The sequence below is a fragment of the Erpetoichthys calabaricus genome, chromosome 13 (assembly GCF_900747795.2).
Source record: "Erpetoichthys calabaricus chromosome 13, fErpCal1.3, whole genome shotgun sequence".
NCBI lineage: Eukaryota > Metazoa > Chordata > Cladistia > Polypteriformes > Polypteridae > Erpetoichthys > Erpetoichthys calabaricus.
This window is the reverse complement of record NC_041406.2, coordinates 33971087-33993199: the sequence shown is the minus strand read 5'-3', so window position 1 is coordinate 33993199 and position 22113 is coordinate 33971087. Positions and strand designations below refer to the sequence as shown.

The window sequence follows — 22113 nt, the reverse complement described above, 5'->3', positions numbered from 1 at the left end:
GTAATTAGTTTCATTCTATTTGTCTCTCTGCTTTTAACAACATAAAGTTAACAAGTTTTGAGCTTGTGTTTGGTCTTTGTAAACCTTTGTTAATGTTTCATGTTTGTTTAAGAAAGACCGTTAACTTGAGCATGATCAGAAGGAGACAACATACTGACAGAAGAGGAAGAATATACATGTGTCATTTGAAAAACAAAGAATTTCAGTCATTTATTATGAGTCATTGAGGAAGTTTCATGCTTTGAAAGTTATTTGATCATTTTTCTTCTCTCCAATTTATTGTAAAACAGGTCTACCGTGGGCACACAAACTTAGTACGATGCATTAGCATGTCTCCCAGCGGGCAGTGGCTTGCTTCTGGTAAGTGCAATGTTTTCTCCTCAGTAATTTGGGCATGAATTTTTCTATTACTTTATTTTTAACTACAGTTCACTAGATCACTTCTTGTGATTTCTTCTATCCACTTAGAGGCTGTTCTTTGATGGCTCATTATTATCCTCATAATGAGTGCTGTGATCTAATGGTGTTAGCGTAACAGTAGAAATAAAAGAATTTTTTTTTTATGTTTTATGGAAGTATTGTCTCAAGCTATATGTTTAGATCCATTAAAATGTTGCTTGCAGCATCCCACCCCATTTTGAATTAACAAAAAAACATTTCTTGTGCATAGAATGGAGATTTTGCAGGAGGTGAAATTAGGGTCCTGGCATTATTGCTTGGGTTCTGGAGGAGACAGTATAGGTATGAAAGAAAATCTATTAACGATCATGGCTTATCCTGTTTATTAAGAGTGGAAACTTGAAAGTGAAAAACGGTATCTGACAGTGGCTCATCTTCCTACATGATATGGACTAGAACTAAGGTTATTATTTTTTTATTTGGTGTAAAACATTATGCTAGAATTGACAATCTCATGAAAAGAGTGTATTGAAGAGTTGTCTGAGGAAACTGTACAGATATAAACTTCCAGCTGATGAATGTGTAAAGAATGGATGGAAGGTGAAGTATGAGTACCTGCCAGTGGTAGCTGGAGTCAGGGGTTTTCCTGAGCAGTTACTATGAAGGGCAGGGAAGACCCTGGGCATTAAGATAGGTAGCATGGTTGGAGAGGAAGCACAGAGAGTTGTGGTCTAGAGGAGGAGACCAGTTAACTTCAAAAGATGTTGTGATAGCACCAAAACATCTAATGAGGAAGGGAATTGCCTGACAATGAACCATATAACATCTATATAACATAGTTGTGTGTTGATTAAAAAGAACTAAGGTTACTTGTATTTGAGCATTTGGAATAACAGACTGGTTTAATATTTTAAATTAATCATTTAAGAAAGCATTAATAAGCTATTACAGTGTCAATACAAATTATATTTTGACATAGCTTACAAAATATTAGATTTTTCTTATTATAATTTAAAGAACAGTGTATTATGGTGCAGCTGTTAAGAATATGTTGTTACTTGTATTTATACACAACATCAATCTGAAATACTTATATTGACTAAACTTCAAAAAAATACAAGTACTGGTTGAGTATCCCAAATCCAAAATGCCTGGGATCAGGAGTATTTCAGATTTTGAAATATTTGCATATATATCCTGATGAAACCCATGATCCAGTCGGAAAATGCAGACAAACCAGCTAAATGACAACTTGCATATATTATAATTTAAATCGCTAAGCCATTATTATAATGTGTTTTGATGTGACAAACGTGTTAATCCTTAAAAGTAATGAGGGTGCACATTTGCACCAAAGCTGAAATGTGAACACACAGCTTTCCACCAAGCTTTTAGTTTTATAAATATGACCTTGTGTGGGGAATTTTCTACTTGTGGTATCCTATGTTTTAATTTTAACGGGGGCAACGCAGGTGTTATTGTTTTGCTCCCACATGCAACATATTGAAACTGCCATGCAGTGGGATATACATGACCTATATGTGTCTCAGGTGAGGAAAAATTAAAAACATATCTCACTAAAAGCAAGATTTGCTGTTCATTCCAATACTTCATTCCATTGGCCAGTTCTTAGTTTTTACTGTCTGTCTCCCCTGGATCTCCATTCTGAACTTCTCTGTTCCTCATAGTTTATTTATATAGACTTGAGTGTGGCAAATAAGTGCAGTTTTACAAATTGCCTTACTGTTTTTGTAGCCATCGTTTATTATGTAAAATGTGTCATAGTGTCCTTTATAGCTGTAGCTTTTTTTTGTGACAGTGTTATTAAAAATATGTTGAAATCTAGAGATGTTACATAGAAGCAAACTTTTATTCTTTCAATAACTAATTACAAATTATAATAATTAAATACTTGTGCAAAATATTTAAAGTAAAAGACCATTTTCTTGTCACCAAACAAAAGATGAAGAGTTTTACAGATTTGATGTCTAGCATACATTTACATCAATATGGCAAATCTGGGACCTGAACAGTGTTACACCAGAATGAAAGTGGCATGTTATGCTTACATTCAGTTAGCATGGCCTATCTGTACTAAAGCTAGCTACTAAATCTTACTGCTTTTTTCCATAGTCAAACAGCAGACAGTTGTACAAACATGAAATAATAGCACAATTCCAGACTGTTAAGTATCACTTTAATCTGCACCACCATGCAAAGAGGACAAAAGTCTGAACCATTTTACAAATCAGCTGCAGCTGTTTCTGCCCTTAATAGGATTCTCTAGATTTTCATAAAACAGTCATTTTATAGGTTCTTGCTTAACTGCTTTTGAACATGTAGCCTGGCATGTTAGAGACCTTTCTTTTATATCTCTTGAAAGCATTCACCACTGCAGTCATACTAGTATAAAAGGTAATGGTGTTTTGTTTTTGGTTTTTTTTGGGGGTTTTTTTTTTTTTTAAAAAAGATGAGCAAACAACCTGGAAGGCAGGCAGCATTTACACCATAGCTATTAAATTCATAGATACAAGTGTGGAGGTTAAAATCATTCAACATATATTTTTCATCAAAAAGTGGTACTTGTTTGATGAATAAATATAAAGCACATATATTTCCAAATGTTCAACCAAACTTTATATAGCATTCTTAATGGTTCCTGCAATTATAAAACATTTTACATAGCAAACAAAATTAAACTGATTAGTACATCAAAATAAATATAAATAAAATAAATATAGCAGCTATAAAGATAAATATTAGGAAAAATAAAATAACTAAACATCAAGAAACGTATACATATAGTGTATTTTGACATCTTCTGTAAGGAGAGATGACGCACATTTGCATTAACTAAAAATTGGTAAACTCTGCGATGCATAAATAGAACTTACTTGTAAGTTCACCCCAGACCACCATTCTGAATAAGGGAATAAATTAAAAAGGACTCTGATGTTGAAATTAATTTAAATGTCTAAAAAAAACATACAAAGAGGCAGAATCAGCAACATGCCACAGGCCACTTTATAATCCTCTTCGTACTGTAATTGCTGCTGAACAGGACAAGAGCTTGAAAAAGAAAAAGGCATTCTAATAACAACCAGAATGCATGCTGCTCATTTAAAACTCTACCTCCCCATGTTTAAACCCCAACCAGCTACAAAAGCATAATACATGGAACACCTAATGGAGCTTTCTCCATTGTCTTTCTTCATGTCATGCTAGCAGACATTCAAGGTTCACCATACAGACTGATTTTTTTTTTTTTTTTTTTTTTTTTTTTTTTTTTTTTTTTTTTTTTTGGTCACATATCTTACTTGTCTAGGGTCAATAATTTTGAAAGTGTATTTGTATCATGGAACACATGATATATAATATATGCTGTTTTTTAAATACTTGTGTTAAAGACTGTTGTAGATTCAGTTCAGGTTATAACATAAAAATGTACTTTGAGAAGCAAATATGTATTGGAAGAACTAAAGTTTTCTTAGTATCTAGAAACTTTTGAATGAAAATGAAATTTATAAGGCTAGTCACAGAATCTATCCTTGACTTATTCTGCCACCAGGGTAAATTGAAACATAAGGGTAATAATTAGATGAATATGGTTAGGTAAGAAGTTGCATTTTAACTCCTTTAATCTTAATTTGTAACTTATCTTTGCAACTCTGGTATCTGTTCTGCAGCAATATTAGTACATTTTACCAAAGAAATTATTGTGAAAGCTCTATATGAAAAACCACTACACTCATGGCAAAAATTAATCTTTGCAATAAAATATATAGAAGCAGTAATAAAACATACTTTCCCACAGTAAAAGTAGCTGTCATCAGCCTTTAAAGAATTTTAAAGAAAAAAATCTCCTAATTAGCAATTGTCTTTTCCCAGTGTTTTTTAACTTCTCTAACAGAGTTTCAACTATATTTGAACTATGTTGTCAGTTTTTATTTTGTGCCATTATATGTGGCTTTCATTATAATTCTTATTTTATGAAATTACTATCACAAACACATTTAGGTCATTATCCATGGAGTGAATAGTAACTGATAGAATAGTGCTTTGTTACTAGTTAGAAATTAGTTTTATTTTGAATAAAAACTCCAGCGACTGTCTGAATCAAGCTTAAAATGAAAAGGTTTTTCTATGCCATGGAGCCTTATTTTTGCACTGCAAAATAAAGAGTTTATTTTACATTCTGCTATGAAAAACGTTTAAAGTTTGAAAACAGCAACAAAGTATGTGCTTTATTTTTTAATACCAGCTTTATAATACCAGTGTTCACATTAATAATAAAAGATACCCAAAATGCTTAAAGAAAATGTATAGTGTGAAAATTGAATATAAAAACTGAATGAAATGATTGAACTGATTGAAGTAATTTAAAACCAAAGCAGAGAATGTTTGTGAAATACAGCAGTTAACAGTGAAGTTATTCAGGTTACATAAACAAAATAGCCTTTGATGAAATTCCTCAACTTTAGTCATGGTACAATCATAAAATTTCCTGGTCATTAGTCTGGATTCCCAAATATTTGTTGCACTCGCTCAAGCAATCCTCCAGTTATCTTAGTGGACTGTGCTATTATCCTTTTCAGTCTAATGTACCATTTTAACCTTTACAGTATCACTTTAGAACCAAAGTGAATCGATTTAAATGTTACTTTTCATCCATTGCATTTGATTATTTTTGTTAACATGTGAAAAAATCCCTGGAATTCACAACTTCACAATTTCCACTGAATGTATAATGACCTTTATTTCTATAAACCACATTACATCTCTCAAGCCAACAGCCTGTCTCTTCTGAACCTTTGTCAAATAACCTCACAGAAAAATAAATTTAGCCATTTATTGTAGACCCTGGTATTGCTACCTTTTCATTTACGTCAGGTGAGAAATTAAATATCATAAAGATATGACATTGCCTTCTGTCTTACAGCTTTATCATTAGCCCTTTTACACATTTAGTTTATTCTTGCAATTTAACTTTAACTGCTGAGTTGAGAGTCTGTCAACAGCCAAAGACTGCTGTCACTCTAAACAAATTTTCTAGTAAAATTCAGTCATAGCCTTTGTCCACGCAGTGAGATGTGGCAGTCAGGGTGCATGGCTACAATTAGCAGTTATGTAGTATGACATCCCTATAGAATCAGTAACACTGAACTATCAAAAAGTTACAACAAATTGAAGCAGTTCTGATTTTGTCTTAAGAAATAAGGGTGGGCGCCTATAAGTGAGAGTTGTCCGCCAGTGAGCACTGAGCTGGAAGTATAATACAGATATTGCAGCCATATGTTTAAAAGTGGGAGTTTTGAACCGTGCAAGCAAAAAAGAGATGTTTCTGTCTGATATCTCAAGTTTGTTGTACCATAAAAGATTGTTAAAAGGAAAATGATGGGTCAAAACTGCAGCTGAACTCACCTTATCACAAAAACATTTGTACAGCCACCAGCACTCTCAGGCAACAAGTTAATTGACTGTCAAAATGCAGCGAGTTTATGATACTTTGAAAATTTGAAACAATGGTGAGAAGTCTTGTAATCTGTAAATAAAGAAAAAAAATACGTTGGTAGCAGGCAAACTGAAAAAACATGCAGACATGGACAAATTTGTTGGTACCCTTAGAACTCATTGGAAAAAGTGCTGCATGCCTCTGAAAAATGACTAAATGAAAACCAGTTGTCCCATGTAAAACTGCATGCCTCTGATATGTCATCGAGTAAAGCAAAGAAAGTGTTTAAAGAGTTAAAGTATTGCATATTCTACAAAGATATTCTTAAATGTCCCGGTCACATTTGTTAGTACCCCTTGAAAAGTTCATAAATAATTGTATTAGAGCAATTTTTCCAAAATAGCTGTTTTTTAATTAGTGTCCCACATCTCTCCAATCATGCAATCAATCTTTCCATCCATCCATTTTCCAACCCGCTGAATCCAAACACAGGGTCATGGGGGTCTGCTGGAGCCAATCCCAGCCAACACAGGGCACAAGGCAGGAACCAATCCCGGGCAGGGTGCCAACCCACAGCAGGCAATCAATCTTTCTGCCTACTTAAATGGAGAAAGGTTGTCACTCTGCTATTTGGTATCATTGTGTGTCCCACACAAACATGAACCAGAGACATCAAAGGAGAGAGTTGTCTGAGGAGATCTGAAAGAAAGTTGTATACAAGCATGTTAAAGACACGGGACTGATTGAATACAGCCACAAGAGTAAAAGTGATGCCAGAATGGGCAAAAGGATGATGGAAATGGTAGAAAATGAGCCAAGGACAACTTCAAAGAGATATAAACTGCACTCTAAGGTTAAGGTCCATCAGTGTCTGATCGCACTATCCATTACTTTTTGAGTGACAGTGGGCTAAATAGAAGAAAACCCAGGAAGACTCCACTATTTAAAGAAAAAGATAAAAAATCCATAATGGAGTTTGATAAAATGCTTAATGACAAGCCACAATGCTTCCGAGAGGCTGTCCTTTGGACAGATGAGATCAAAACTGTAACTTTTTGGCAAGTCACATCAGCTGTATGTTCACAGATGAAAAAATAATGAAGATTTCAAAGAAAAGAACACCATGCCTGCTTGTGAAACATGGAGAAGGCTCGGTTATGTTTTGGGTCTGCTTTGCTGCAACTGGTACTGGATGCTTTGAATCTGTGCAGGTAGCAGTTAAATCTCTAGACAATCAAAACATTCTGGAGTGAAACATACTACCCAGTGTTGGAAAGCTCTGTCTCAGTTGCAGGTCATGGATCTCTCAACAGGATAATGACCCAAAACACACATCTAAAAGCACCCAAGAATGGCTAAGGATAAACATTGGACTGTGCCGTAGTGCCCTTCTATGAGTCCTGATTTAAATCCTATTGATAATCTATGGAAAGAACTGATACATGCAGTCTAGTAAAGACTCCCTTCAAACCTGAAATAGCTGGAGCAATTAGAGTGGAGTCTAATTGGGAGCTACAACAATTGCTAGTTTGCAGTGATTGCCTCTAAAGGTTGTGCAACAAAATATTGCGTTAATGGTCCCATCATTTTTCTCTGTGCCATTTTCATTTGTATTATTATTTTAAATATTCTGTTAAATCAAAACTCTAAAGCAGTGTGATTTTGTTAAACAGGAAATAGACATTGATGGATGCCAATTACTTTTGTCAGTTTCAAGTTATTTCAGAGACAATTTTGGGTTCTTCTTTTTTTGTGTAGGGGTTCCAACAAATTTGTCCACATCTGTAAATTGAAATATGGACCATGTACCTGCAACAGCTGTGACCTTCCGGTATGATCTTATGCAGAAAGACTGCAGTAGCCTGCTAAAGTAGAGGAAAAGGGGTCTTTCACTTTATGCATGAACATGGAGACTGTATAAGTTTTATCCACTCGTTTAAAAGGAGATTTCCTGAGAGAGGTAGCCAGAAAGCTAAACAAGCATTTACTTACAGTTACTTGGGAATGGGCAGAATGTCACAATCAAAAAAAAATCTGCATTTACATTTTTTCCACATTGATTGACATTGCTTTAGTATAATCTGTAATGGCAGGAAGACTAAATTCTATAGACGTAAAGGAAAAAAAAACATCTTGAAGACATTTATGGATCGTATTTGAGTCTAAATGAGTTGGCATCGTCTAGGATTAAGAAAAAAAAGTTGAAATTAAATCTTTACAACCCTTGGTTAAAGAGCATACATTTTTGGTTTTGTATTTTTTGTTTGTTAGTTTTGTTTGTCTCCCTTAAATTTTAAAAGATGTAATCATTTCCAACTCTGCCACATTAAATTTATAGTTTAGTGTTGCTACAGTTGCATTCCCGGCAACCACAATAGCCTTTTCACTTGAGTATTTCAGTTTCATGTACTTTTCACTAGTTAAGGCTCAAACATCATCCGATTGGGTCGTAATGGTGACTCCTGTCACTTTCCAGCTCTTTACCACAGCTTTGCTCACTAGACGGCATTTTTCTTTCTTTTTTTTTTTTTTTTAAAACCACTGACAGGACATGGCTTTCAGGGCAGTTCCCATTCTGTATCTATCATTACAGTACAAAGTAGTTAAAAAGTGATTATGGTTTTTTAGTTATGAAACCCCACCCTCCTCATAGTGGTTGCCAAAAAACTTTTTTTGTTGTTTTTGTTTTAATAGGTTGTGCAGGTATTAAGAAAAGTAATTTGCGTTTTGGAGTCTAAAAATAATACCTTGATTTCAGTTGGAGGTAGTTTTGTATCAAAGTTTACAACACTCACAGGAGCTAAAATTTTAGCATGCTTTAATGAATGAAATACACCTTGTATTTTACTATGAAACGCATAAGAGTCTGCCAAAACATGGAAAACATTGAAGCTTTTAATCTAAGTGAGAGTATGCCATTGTGTGGCTTATAATAAAATAATGCGACACATATATGGTTGTTTTGGTTTGTTTTTTTTTTTGCAACACTTTTATCTAGTTGTCAAGTTCTGTTAAGCCACACTCTTCTTTCTCTCCACAACAGCAGTGTACTTCATTTTCCTAGCAGAACAGGGAGATACTCTGGAATAGTTTATTTTTACAGAGTTAAATCTTGCCATGTTAATAAATAATATGTTTGTTTTTTGTTTTCCATCTAAAATAAAACACTTCATCAAAAGCAATATAATCAAAAGCAGTGTTAAATATTAACTTGTATGTTTTTGACATTTCAGAGGTGTATTTTTCTTACTCAATAGCTTGAAATAAATTACAGTTTTTGCACATGAACTTTTCCTAATTAAACTTTATTATATTAATTGCAACATATGCTGTAAAATGTGAAGTTACAGAAAATTACAATTTTTCCTTACTTCAGTGGTAAAGATTTGTAAACAAACACATACTTATTTTATAGATCATAATTAATGTCAGCAATGATACATTTATACATAAACACGAACAGTTGATTCTTAATACTTGAATTGCAAAGCTCAAATAAATTTTGTGCCGTCAAACCTAAAGCCTGTGGCTCTATTTAAGCAAGTCACTCAAATTGGCAACAACTAGCTTCTTTATATGTTAACTTTAACTTCATCTGCTGGGTTAATAGAATATACAGTACTTCTTTTTCTTAAATAAGCCAGTCTACATTTTTTGTTTATTTTTTATTTCTTCTAATGAGTAAATTCAGCAAATTAACATTATTAATTATTTTTCAATCATTTACTGTGAAAAGCTGGAAGTGATCAGGATTTAAACCATGTCACATAATTGGCAGCACTAGAAAATACACAATAAGTAACAAGTTGTTTTCTGCTCTGTTATACAGTAGTGCCCTTAGAGTTTTTCAAATAGGTTCTTTTTAAAATGTTTGGCATATGTGTTTTTACCACAAAGCCGCTATTAAGTACATTTTAATAAACGTTTTCTTAATGTTGTTAAATTCATCAAATATAAAAAAAGGATATTTTCTAATTCAAAATACTTGTGACTTGATCAACTGAACAATTCAGATTGTACTGTATATAAAATAGTGTGTTACAGAATATTTAACTAACATTCTGAATCGAGAAACACTGTTTTGAGAACATTTTGCATATTTATTAATCTAAATAAAAGCATTTAATGCAATAAAACAATATTTTAGTCAAACACAATCAGACCAGCAAGTGTTATTTGGTTTAACTTGATGTTTGATCTCCAGCCTGATGTCTTTATATAGAGATCTTTTATTCTGGGGAATTATTTCTGTTGTACTCCTAGTCTACTGATCAATATGTCTTTTGTGCACACATGTTCTGTGTAAACAGTGTAAACTTAACGTTGGTTTCTGTTTTGGTATCTCTTGCCATTTTCAGGCTGTGATGATTGCACTGTCAAGCTGTGGGAAGTCAGCACAGCTCGCTGTTTGAAAACCATCAAAGTAGAGGGAGCTGTAAAAAGTATTGCGTGGAATCCCAACCCAGCATTTAGCCTGCTTGCATTTTCTGTGTAAGTTACATCCAGAATGTTATTCAATTACAAATTCAAGGTTAATGGTAACTTGTTTGAAGTACCTTACACTATAATTGTTCAATACACATTTCTGCTGTAGTCAAAGATTAAACACAGAATATAAGCATTGTAGCTAAAAAAAAAAAAAAAAAGTATTTTCTATAAAGCAAATCACTAAACGTGCAAAATTGATGTACAACTTTTTTGTTGTGCCTGTGTTGCAGTACATTATTCTTCTTTTAATAAGTGTGGTAAATGTATGTTTGTAATAGTTTATTAGTTATTTGTTTGCATTTTGATGTTTAAGATAAGAGACAACAAATTCAAGATTTAAAATGTTTCTGTTTTTGCTGAATATAGGGAACAGAGTGTTATTTTATTGAACCCTTTCCTGGGAGACAAAATTGTTTCCAATGCCACTGATCTCTTGATCTCTTCATATGTGGAGCCAGAGGAAGAGAAATCCCAAAGCGTTAAGTGGGTCTCATCAGAGGGTGAAGAATTTAATCAAGGTTTCCGAATCACTATTAGACATCCAAAGGTATTATTTTTTTATCTTTTTTACAAAGTGAATTGATGCTTTGTCTACTGAAGATATATATATGCAGAGCAAAATTAGCACGGCAGAAATGGGTGTGTGTTTTATGACTTACTGAATTTGTGAATGCTGACTTGCATGTAAGAGCAATAATTTTCATTTAAATGAACACCTGTTACACCTAAGAGGAGGTATACAGAGAAAAATTAACATTTTTATTATTATTTTAATGCTAATCTGAACAAAAAATGCAAACTTTTTCTTACATGTTAAATAAAATCCTTATAGCTACACTTCACCTTAACTTATACTTTAATTTAGGTCAGACGTCTTAAATAGTAAATGTCATCTAACTAGCCAGTGTAATCTTTTAAATGTTGGTCCCTGATCCCAAAAGCCAGTATAACTTTATGCCAAAAAAATCTTACCATTGTTCAGTGAAAGATGAAACAGAAGAAAATATCCTGCCATTTTCAGCTATTAAAATACTTTATTCAGAAGTAATATTTGCCATAACTTATTATTTTCAGCATTCTTACATTACATCAGCTATTTCACAATCTAGAACAATGGTTCCCAACTCTAGTCCTAAAAAGACCTCCTGTGGCTTACAGATCTTTGAATGGTTGTGAAACTGGTTGAACAATCATTTTCCCTCTAATTGATCTCATTGTTGAATTAGCTTGTCTTTTTTTCTTTCTTATATTCAGCATTCAGAAAAGAGCTGTAGTTTAAGATTCCCATTCATAAGAAATTTCGAAATATTTGTATTTGTATCTTAAGTTTTAAGTTCTTTCTTCTGTCAGTTTCCATTATAGTGATGAGCATTACAGTTTACTCTGCTGTTATGATTCTTTTGAGCTACATGATATAAGACAATTGATTCTTTTGATTCATCAACAAGATCTAGATCACAAAAATGTAATCAAATAATTCATATGCCTACCATTACAAATGTTAAAACGTGTAATAAACAGAGGTGACACTAACAAAACAAATAGAAAAATGCATAATTAAAATAAGAAAATGTGTTTCTCCTTTTTTTTAACCTATTGACTGCTAACAACATGCTACTTGTAAGATTTGCTATAAATTCATTAAATGAATGAGACACGTATGACTCATTCACAGGCAGTGATAGTTTCCAATGCAAAAGGAATCATTGTACGGTATCTTAACAGGTACAGTCAATGAGCTGCAGTTTCATAGAGGAGTATGTGGAACATGATCTTAAACCCAGTTTAGTTTAAAAAATAGTTATATAGTTTTGAAGGAAACTTAAGGTTTAGGTTCAGTTATTGATAAATCAATGAAATCCACTTTAAATTCTGAATGCAAAATGGAGAAATTGCTGGAATGTAATGTTAGCTAAATTCCACATTTTTAGAAGCAGAATGTTGAAAAGAAGCATCAAAATATTAATTTACCTGGTAGGACAACTCCTATGAATTGTGTTGCCAGTTGCATGAAGCATTTCTACAGTGCCCAACAGTTAGTCTGAAATGAAATTTTTTTGCTATCTAGCATGCCTTTTCTCGTAGCAAAATACTGGAGGTAGAATATTGATTTGTCTAATTTAGCTCCACATGTTGGGAATTAAAAGCATATGTTTATCTTCTTTACAGACCTTTTACGTTTGTTATTTATTTTACCATTGAATGAGAGGTATCCTTTACAAAATTGTCTTTATTATTTTCATTTTGTTTTTCCTGGTGAGAGCCTCAGCGGCAATTCACCAAGATGGCTGTCCAGGAATCCATGGTGCTACAGCCACCCAGGAGCATTGCCCTCTAGCATCCCAGGGGAGGCAGTGCCTCGCAGATGCTCTCTTCCCCAGTCCTTTCATCCAGCTGGTGTCCCTACTGAGTAATGGCTGTGGCCACCCAAGTGAAGACTTTTCATTTCTTGACATGACACAATTTTTGAGCAAAGCTAAGCATAAAATGTAATGCTGACAAACATGTGTAGACAGTTGAAAAGCTATATTTGATTACTGTATCCTTAGTAATTTTTATTATGCCAAGTCAAGTAAAGGTTTGTGCAAATACTATTGACTGTTTTGTAACACATACAAATGAAATACTGTTTTGGTTTGTTTTTCCCCCAACAGCATGTTAAGCAAGTCACCTGGCATGGCAAGGGTGATTATTTTGCCTCTGTTCTCTTGGACAATGGAAATATGCAAGTCTTAATTCACCAGCTAAGTAAAAGACGAAGCCAGTGCCCTTTCAATAAGGCAAAGGGGTTGGTTCAGTGTGTCTCTTTTCATCCTCTCCGACCCTTCTTTTTTGTGGCTACTCAACGTTATGTGCGAGTCTACAATCTCATTAAGCAAGAACTAACCAAAAAGCTGGTAGCAAGCTGCAAGTGGATTTCTAGTATGGATATCCATCCGGGAGGTACGTCCAGTTTAACTAATGCAAAACTAAAATTAAATCATATGTTTCATTGTGTTCCAGTGCAAATTATTTCTCATTATGTGCTTTTAACAGTGAAACTTGTTTCATAGGTGACAACATTATTTGTGGAAGTTATGACAGTAAGCTAACCTGGTTTGATCTTGATTTGTCTACAAAGCCTTATAAAGTTCTGCGGTAAGTTAATTAAAAAAAAAAAAAAAAAGTCTGAAAATAATAGATACACAGTTAGTGATCCCCTTTACTTGAATTATTTGTATGATCAGTTTATTCTATAAAGAAAAGGTGGTCTGAAAAGATTATCATGTAGTGTCCTCTTAATGTCATATGATGGCAGTTTTTTATATATATATATATTTATAAATATATATATATATATATATATATATATATATATATATATATATATTAATAGGTTAAAATACAGGTTTATATTTGACTCCCTCAATAATTTAGGAAATCTGCTTTTAATTCAGAACACATTTTATGATATTTTGTGACCACATAGGAATATGTTAATCAATGAAACTCAAAAAAGAAAAAAATAATAATTTTGTCTCAAATATGTAGCGAATCAAAAATCTGCCAGTAAGACTAAATTTAGAGATAGCAAAATCTTTTTAAAACTTTTTTAAAAAGATGCAGAGTGTTGCTTTTCATTTGTACTATAGTGGAGGAGTGTACAATGTTAAATACTAAATGAAAAACAATTTCCTATGTTTTTACAGGTGCTTGTTTTGCTTTTAGTGATTCTTTAAAACAGTTTTAACTGCATTCTACATAAATATAGATCCTCTTCTCTTTATTGTTAGTTATTGCTCATAAGTGATTTTGGCCTGTAGTTAAAGCAAGCTATTGGTGAAGTGTTACCTAATCCTGAATATTTCGCTCATACTTGCATCAAATAATATCATTATTGTTTTGTGTATACAATATTATGTAGGATATTGAATGAACTACATTAAATTAGTTTGCGTGTATGTTTGTTTTTAATTCTAGAAATGTATTTTATAACAATAGAAAAGACTTAAGTGTTGAAATGAGAATTTGGTCTGCTAACTAATAACTAATGTTTAACTGTTTCAAATACCTCATCTCTTTTGTTCCAGTCTCTCACCTTTTGTTGTTTAAGGACATGCTTTTTTCTTTTTCAACAGTGTAAATTACATTTCAGTGTTGATTATATAAAGCATTCTTCAATGTATCAACTACTATATACATATAAAAACTTTTGATTTTTGTGATAATTGTTTTTAATATGTATGCAAAACTATTTTATAGGCACCACAAGAAAGCGCTCAGAGGTGTGGCATTCCATAAGCATTACCCACTTTTTGCCTCCTCTTCTGATGATGGAAGTATTATTGTCTGCCACGGCATGGTTTATAAGTAAGTTTTTCCTTGTTGTTGCTGAATTAAAAATCTTTGTTTTGCAAATGATGGGAGTGTTTTTCCTCTAGAAATTTGAACTTTATTAACATGTACAGTCTGTATGCCTAAACACATTAATCCTCATTAAATCATTTTGGAGCACAGTTTTATTTTGTTTTCTATTGGCAATTGCAGGATGTTTGGTTTAGACTTACTTAGAAAGTTTAACACATTTTGACATTTCATGAAAAAATCCAAAACAATTTTCTTCTGTGAACATTCATAACCTGAGTTAGAACTTGCAACTGAAAAATATCTGTTAAAGGGAAGTATTCAATAACGTATAATACTTTATTATTTATTTTACATAAAACTTTCAAACTAAAATGACAGCCAATAATTCTGTACTTTAAATTACAAAACACAAATAATTTAAACTAAATTGAACCACTTGTGTATACAGTATGTTAATGTTAACATTATGCTTAAACATGCTACAGTTTTTGTTAATGATAATTTACCTCATTGATTTAAAAAAGACATAATGATGGCACAAAAATCAACCACTAACTGACAATTGAGAGGAGTGTGCTGGCTGTGCTGAGGAATCACCCCCACAAATGGGCTATTCTACCGGAGGTACTTTAAATTACATTATGGTTTTACCACTGTAAGGTCACCTTACTGCTAGTCGTTTACGTGTGACAGAGCTTCTTGTGCGGCTGCGTACAGTACCGGTTACATTTGGTAGGCAGGCAAGAAAAAACAAGGTGATTGAGCATGCTAACTAAGTACATACTCTACTAGCTTTTGCCTCTGCATTAGTAACAGCTGCTATGCATTCGTCCAAGTTGAAGCTAATTTGCTTTGTCCGTAAGTAAAAGCATTAAGGGTTGCTAGATGACAATTATTCATATGTGTGGAATTGCCTAAGTCAAGACAGTAAATAGAGACCTACCTGTACTTAATTTGTGCACAAGTTATAAACCAGGGGGCTAACGAATTCTATAGGGAACAATATATTGCTTGCAGTTCATTATCCCTTTACAATTCATGCTTTAAAATTTTTCTTAATCTCTTGTCTTAAAAATGTACAAACTTGCCTACCAACATTCATAAATATTGTTGGCTTTATATTTGTTCACACATTTCACAAAAAAATTAATATTTTATTTTAAAGACACTAATATTTTGTGTAAACATTATTGTATGCACATTTTAATATTTATTTTATCTGCTCTATTAAAATATAATAATACTAGTTAAATACACACGCACACAAGTTTATACTGTTGAAGTGGTGGCGTGCATTTAGAAGTAATGCTTTACACATTGTTACATAAACCAACTTGTGACAATTTGAACACTTTTGGCTGTTAAGTTATACAAATATTGCTTTTTATTTGTTTTAGTCCATTTACTACCTTTATTTAGACATTAATATGGTCTAGTCTGTATGTGTAATTGTGCCTGAGTGTGACATGTAATGGCCTTGGTTCCTAAACCTGGAGAATGGGTGCAAAAAGTTGCTCTCTAGTAGAATATGTGCAAATTCGGAAGTTATAAACTAGTTTTGTAATATTTAATGCCTTTCACCATGAACACCAAATTCAAACTCTTGCCCAGTATCTAGAAAATATAGTGGCAACCTTGATTTATTCGCATCATAAAAACTTAAATTCCTTCCTGTCTAGAGTGGCAAGGGACAAGAGCCAACGATAAACTAAATTGCAGGTCATCACAGGACACAATTAAACACAAATCCACAATCACTCCCACAAAGTCAACTTAAAGATGATATTCTAGTTTGAGTGCATATTTTGAAAATTGTGAGGTAACATGAGGTAAACAGAAAAAAATATGTCGCCATTGCTAGAATGCTCAGATTACATAGACTGTGACTGGGTTTGGATTTGAAATCTAGCCAGTACAGCTGTGAGACAGAAGCACTAACTACCTTTTAATATAAAGCACTTGGCAATGGTGTTTATTGTGTAAGCCAGTATATAAATTAAATTTTGGCAGTTAGCAATAATGATTGCCTGGTAGACTTTTGATTAACACAGTAAAATAATGTTCTGTGATGGTGTATGATTTCAGTTCAGGAATCAGTAAACATGTAGCTATTTTACCTCCTCATAAGCATTGGATACAGAATGTGAGACGACTTATTTTTTTAGATAAAACTGAACTTTATTTTTAATAGAGAAAAGCATAGCAAGGTCAGGCATATCAGTAAACAGTCATGCCCCTTAAGATAAAATGTAGAAAAGAACACGCACACAACATTCATCCAATAGCTATCTACTTAAATAAAATGCTACTTAGGATCATATTACAAATGGCTGCTGTTCCCAAGTTGGATTAGGTGTATGAGCTCAATATATTATACTTATCATTACCTGTGCTGATAACCAGAACGATTTTTGTATTTCTTGCTAGTACAAATAGAGCATACCTTCGCATACTTGCTAACCCCTACAACTCCCCTCAGAATCTCAGTTTACATAACTTGTAACTGCATCCCTGTCCTTCCCAATGTTGAAGTAATCCTTGCAAATCCATTGTGTGCAATATTTGTTTCAATATTTCTGTATATGACATGTATATTTTCTATTTTTACATATAGAAATGTTCTAATTAACTGTTAGTTTGCTTTTTTCAATATAGGTTTGTTTTTTGTAAGCGTCAATAATAAAAGATTCTGCTTTGCTCCACATCATGAAAGTCTGAAAGGGGGTGACTGAAGAAAATATGTCACACATAAGTTGTCAAGAAGCAGTAGGTTGTTGTGTGTGTTTATGGAAAATTATTTGTTAGAGTGTTAAAAACATCTCAGATTTAGCACTTTTAAGGAAAAATTATGCAAGTTAATTTTGAATCACACTATGTTCTGCCAAGTGAACTTCCTCTTTATAACAAGGCAGTGAACCAGATCTGTCTGTAAGTAAGGCACTATAAACTAAATTAAGCCTTTTTTGATGTATGGGATGCAAACTATAAATTGAGCAAAGAATGTATGCACACAAAATTAAATATCCCTGTCAAACTAAATTGACCAAAACTTATAAGCAGTAGGCTTATGTCTGTTTTATTTGGATCATCTCAAGACAGTTGTTGAGTTAACAAATAGCACTTTGTATGTGTTAATATTTAATGATAAATGTGACCTTCCAAGTGAAAAGTAAATGGTACCTTATTTATTTTCTCATTTTCAGTGACCTTCTTCAAAACCCTCTGATAGTGCCTGTAAAGGTTCTCAAGGGACATGAAATTACAAGAGACCTGGGAGTACTGGATGTACTTTTCCATCCCACCCAGCCTTGGGTGTTTTCATCAGGAGCAGATTCCACAATACGACTTTATACCTAATTTGGCTGCCTTTTGGATTAAAATTGTTTCTCTTTGGTATTGTAACTTGGTTAACACGAATTTTACCTGTATTATAAAACTCTTTGGTGTAACTTTGTCTAAGAAGTAAAAGTTATCAAGATGTGCATTTTTATATAATGAAAAAGCTAGAAAAAAGTTTGGCAGTGTAATTTTGTCATTTTTTTTGCGTATATGTTAATGAATGACATTGCAAATGCGGTCTCTTTTACAAATGCAATATGCTTATGAATTTTAAATATCATAGGCTTATAAATTTTTGCCAATAAACTTTCTTCAAAGAAATAAAAAAAATCTAAACTGTTTCATTGTTTATTTTTCTTTGTAGCATATTTTAGATAAGTAGTTAATAACAAAGTCAGAAAGGTGTATGAAAATAAAGTGTCATAAATGAGTTTGTTTCTGAGAATGAAAACTTAACTTGTTCCCAGTGACAGAGTAGTTCTGAATCAATGAATATTAAACATAATACATTTTCAAAAATGTTTTTAGAATAAAGTTAGTTTATTTCACCTCCTTCTTAAAATTTTATTAAACCTAGTTGATTTAATGTTTTTCCTTTAACAGTTAAATAACATCTTCCAGTAACTATGTTAATAAATCTTTGCAAGATATGAGAAAAGGTAATGTAATAAAAGGTTCATATTAACATATTCATAATTTTCATTACTTAAGATCTTAAAGTAGATATGGGTCAAAAACACAGCAATACCTTCAGTAATAAATCCTGTAAGAGAACAAAGCTCCTGTATAATGAAGTTGGCATAAAATGCGCTACAGTGCTTTCATAAGTTCAGTACATGTCGGCTAGGGTCCTGTGGTAGTTGTTATGCAACCTCCCTACATTCAGTAGTCGTCTGTCATGAATTCCATGCATAGAATGGAAAGTTATTCATGAGTCCTTAAGTATTTCATGTGTACTGTGGTTATTTTACTGTTTTAGTAAGGTGATAAATATAATTTGTCCTGTATGACACAAAAAGCAATATCTTGAGAAACTTAAGTGTAGATTACAAATAATTTGGAATACTCACACCGGTGGGACACAAGTAGCAATTGTTTAAAATGATAGTGGTTTGCACCTATCCCGCTCCATTTTGACAATCATGATTGTTTCACCAAGGGGGGATGGGGGACACCATTGTGACAACAATGCAAATCCATTGGAAAAAAGTGAGTTGAGAAACATTGAACTAGGGGACTTTTTTCAAGTCATTAACTTGTAGTCTTTTCCAATTTTTTTTATAATCTTTGGTAAGATGTTTTCAGAATTTAGCATACAAAGTAGAATATTCTTTGGCTTTTCTTTAACATGAGCTGATGTAATTAATGTTAATTTTGTAAAATTAAGTTTCTTGTAATATTGTGTAAGTATGCCAGGCAAGCTTCATGTTTGATTAATAACTACAGTGTTTTCTGTATTCACTCATACAGTATAATCTGTACGTACAGTGCATCCGGAAAGTACTCACAGCGCATCACTTTTTCCACATTTTGTTATGTTACAGCCTTATTCCAAAATGGATTAAATTCATTTTTTTCCTCAGAATTCTACACACAACACCCCATAATGACAACGTGAAAAAAGTTTACTTGAGATTTTTGCAAATTTATTTTAAAAAAAAAATTGAGAAAGCACATGTACATAAGTATTCACAGCCTTGGCCATGAAGCTCAAAATTGAGCTCAGGTGCATCCTGTTACCCCTGATCATCCTTGAGATGTTTCTTTAGGTTAATTGGAGTCCACCTGTGGTAAATTCAGTTGATTGGACATGATTTGGAAAGGCACACACCTGTCTATATAAGGTCCCACAGTTGACAGTTCATGTCAGAGCACAAACCAAGCATGAAGTCAAAGGAATTGTCTGTAGACCTCCAAGACAGGATTGTCTCGAGGCACAAATGTGGGGAAGGTTACAGAAAAATTTCTGCTCCTTTGAAGGTCCCAATGAGCACAGTGGCCTCCATCATCCGTAAGTGGAAGAAGTTCGAAACCACCAGGACTCTTCCTAGAGCTGGCCGTCCATCTAAACTGAGCGATCAGGGGAGAAAGGCCTTAGTCAGGGAGGTGACCAAGAACCCGATGGTCACTCTGTCAGAGCTCCAGAGGTCCTCTGTGGAGAGAAGAGAACCTTCCAGAAGGACAACCATCTCTGCAGCAATCCACCAATCAGGCCTATATGGTAGAGTGGCCAGACGGAAGCCACTCCTTAGTAAACGGCACATGGCAGCCCACCTGGAGTTTGCCAAAAGGCACCTGAAGGACTCTCAGACAATGAGAAAGAAAATTCTATGGTCTGATGAGACAAACATTGAACTCTTTGGTGTGAATGCCAGGTGTCATGTTTGGAGGAAACCAGGCACCGCTCATCACCAGGCCAGTACCATCCCTACAGTGAAGCATGGTGGTGGCAGCATCATGCTGTGGGGATGTTTTTCAGCGGCAGGGACTGGGAGACTAGTCAGGATAAAGGGAAAGATGACTGCAGCAATGTACAGAGACATCCTGGTTGAAAACCTGCTCCAGAGCGCTCTTGACCTCAGACTGGGGCAACAGTTCATCTTTCAGGAGGACAACGGGACAACGACCCTAAGCACACAGCCAAGATATCAAAGGAGTGGCTTCAGGACAACTCTGTGAATGTCCTTGAGTGGCCCAGCCAGAGCTCAGACTTGAATCCGATTGAACATCTCTGGAGAGATCTTAAAATGGCTGTGCACTGACGCTTCCCATCCAACCTGATGGAGCTTGAGAGGTGCTGCAAAGAGGAATGGGCGAAACTGGCCAAGGATAGGTGTGCCGAGCTTGTGGCATCATATTCAAAAAGACTTGAGGCTGTAATTGCTGCCAAAGGTGCATCGACAAAAGTATTGAGCAAAGGCTGTGAATACTTAAGTACATGTGATTTCTCAGTTTTTTTTATTTTTAATAAATTTGCAAAAACCTCAAGTAAACTTTTTTCACGTTGTCATTATGGGGTGTTGTGTGTAGAATTCTGAGGAAAAAAATGAATTTAATCCATTTTGGAATAAGGCTGTAACATAACAAAATGTGGAAAAAGTGATGCACTGTGAATACTTTCCGGATGCACTGTATACTGTACATACACCGTCGGCTTGTTGTATTTTATGTCACAGTTTGTTGGTGTTTTTGAAAAATGCCCTAACTGTCTGAATTCTTCTCATTTTAGGATTGTTAGATATTTAACGCTAGAATCCCTGAAGCCTATGAATAAAGTCGTAATGCCGGTCCACCTTAAATTCCTTCACACCTCATCATCAGCATCTTTGTTTCGCAAATGTGTCAATCAGTACAGGCAGCAAAAATGTGTGCTTGTTTTGTTATATCTTTTGTGAAAGTATTTATTTGATATTTGGACTTCAGTCTTCACCCATTATACACTTCACGTCATTTGTTAATTATTACTATAACATGAAAAAATTTAGTTTTAGTTATGTGTTCAACATTTCTTTCCTTGCTTTTCCTATCCTACATTTACCCAGATCGTTGTAGTCACTGAACACACATGAGATGTATGTATTCCATGTAACAATATGTTATTTTCCCAATACAATTCCTGACACCTCACACCCAGATAAACAGACTTGAGCTCTGAGAATTTTGCGTCTTACGTTGTGTTGGTGGGGGATGGGATAGCAGGCTGCTTGTGCTGAATGACACATTTGCAAAACAAAGACGCTGATGATGATGGTGTGAAGGAATTTAAGGTGGCCCAGCATCACAGCTTTTTTCGTAGGCTTCAGGGTTAATTCCCCCTGCTGCCATTTACTATGTGCATTTAAAAGTGTTTATTTTGGTTAACTGTTCATTGACATTTTGGTTCAGATAAATCGGATAGAAGAATGACCCTAACTTAACATCTACAGTCTAGTGTGTAATTTCCCAGAAAGTGGTTGTGTTGATCCACATTTTGTTCATCACTAGAACTGATTGTTGTTATTTCTGAATTAAAAATGTACTGTCGTTTAGGCATTACTAATGAACTTAGTCTTTTAAAAAATAAAAGGGTTACAGTGAGACTGTAGTAA

The 22113-nt window shown here is 33.8% G+C and overlaps 1 protein-coding gene across 1 annotated transcript in view; it reads left to right on the top strand.

Annotated features, from left to right (window-relative positions):
• The window catches only part of bop1 (BOP1 ribosomal biogenesis factor), a 171909-nt gene extending 153559 nt beyond the window's left edge, over positions 1–18350 (top strand). Inside the window, exons 10-16 of the mRNA XM_028818103.2 lie at positions 291–360; positions 10210–10342; positions 10706–10886; positions 12994–13282; positions 13393–13477; positions 14582–14689; positions 17890–18350. Coding sequence (XP_028673936.2) covers positions 291–360; positions 10210–10342; positions 10706–10886; positions 12994–13282; positions 13393–13477; positions 14582–14689; positions 17890–18043 — 1020 coding nt within the window. The 3' untranslated portion in view covers positions 18044–18350. The remainder of the gene's footprint in view (positions 1–290; positions 361–10209; positions 10343–10705; positions 10887–12993; positions 13283–13392; positions 13478–14581; positions 14690–17889) is intronic.
• The last annotated feature ends 3763 nt before the right edge of the window (positions 18351–22113 follow it).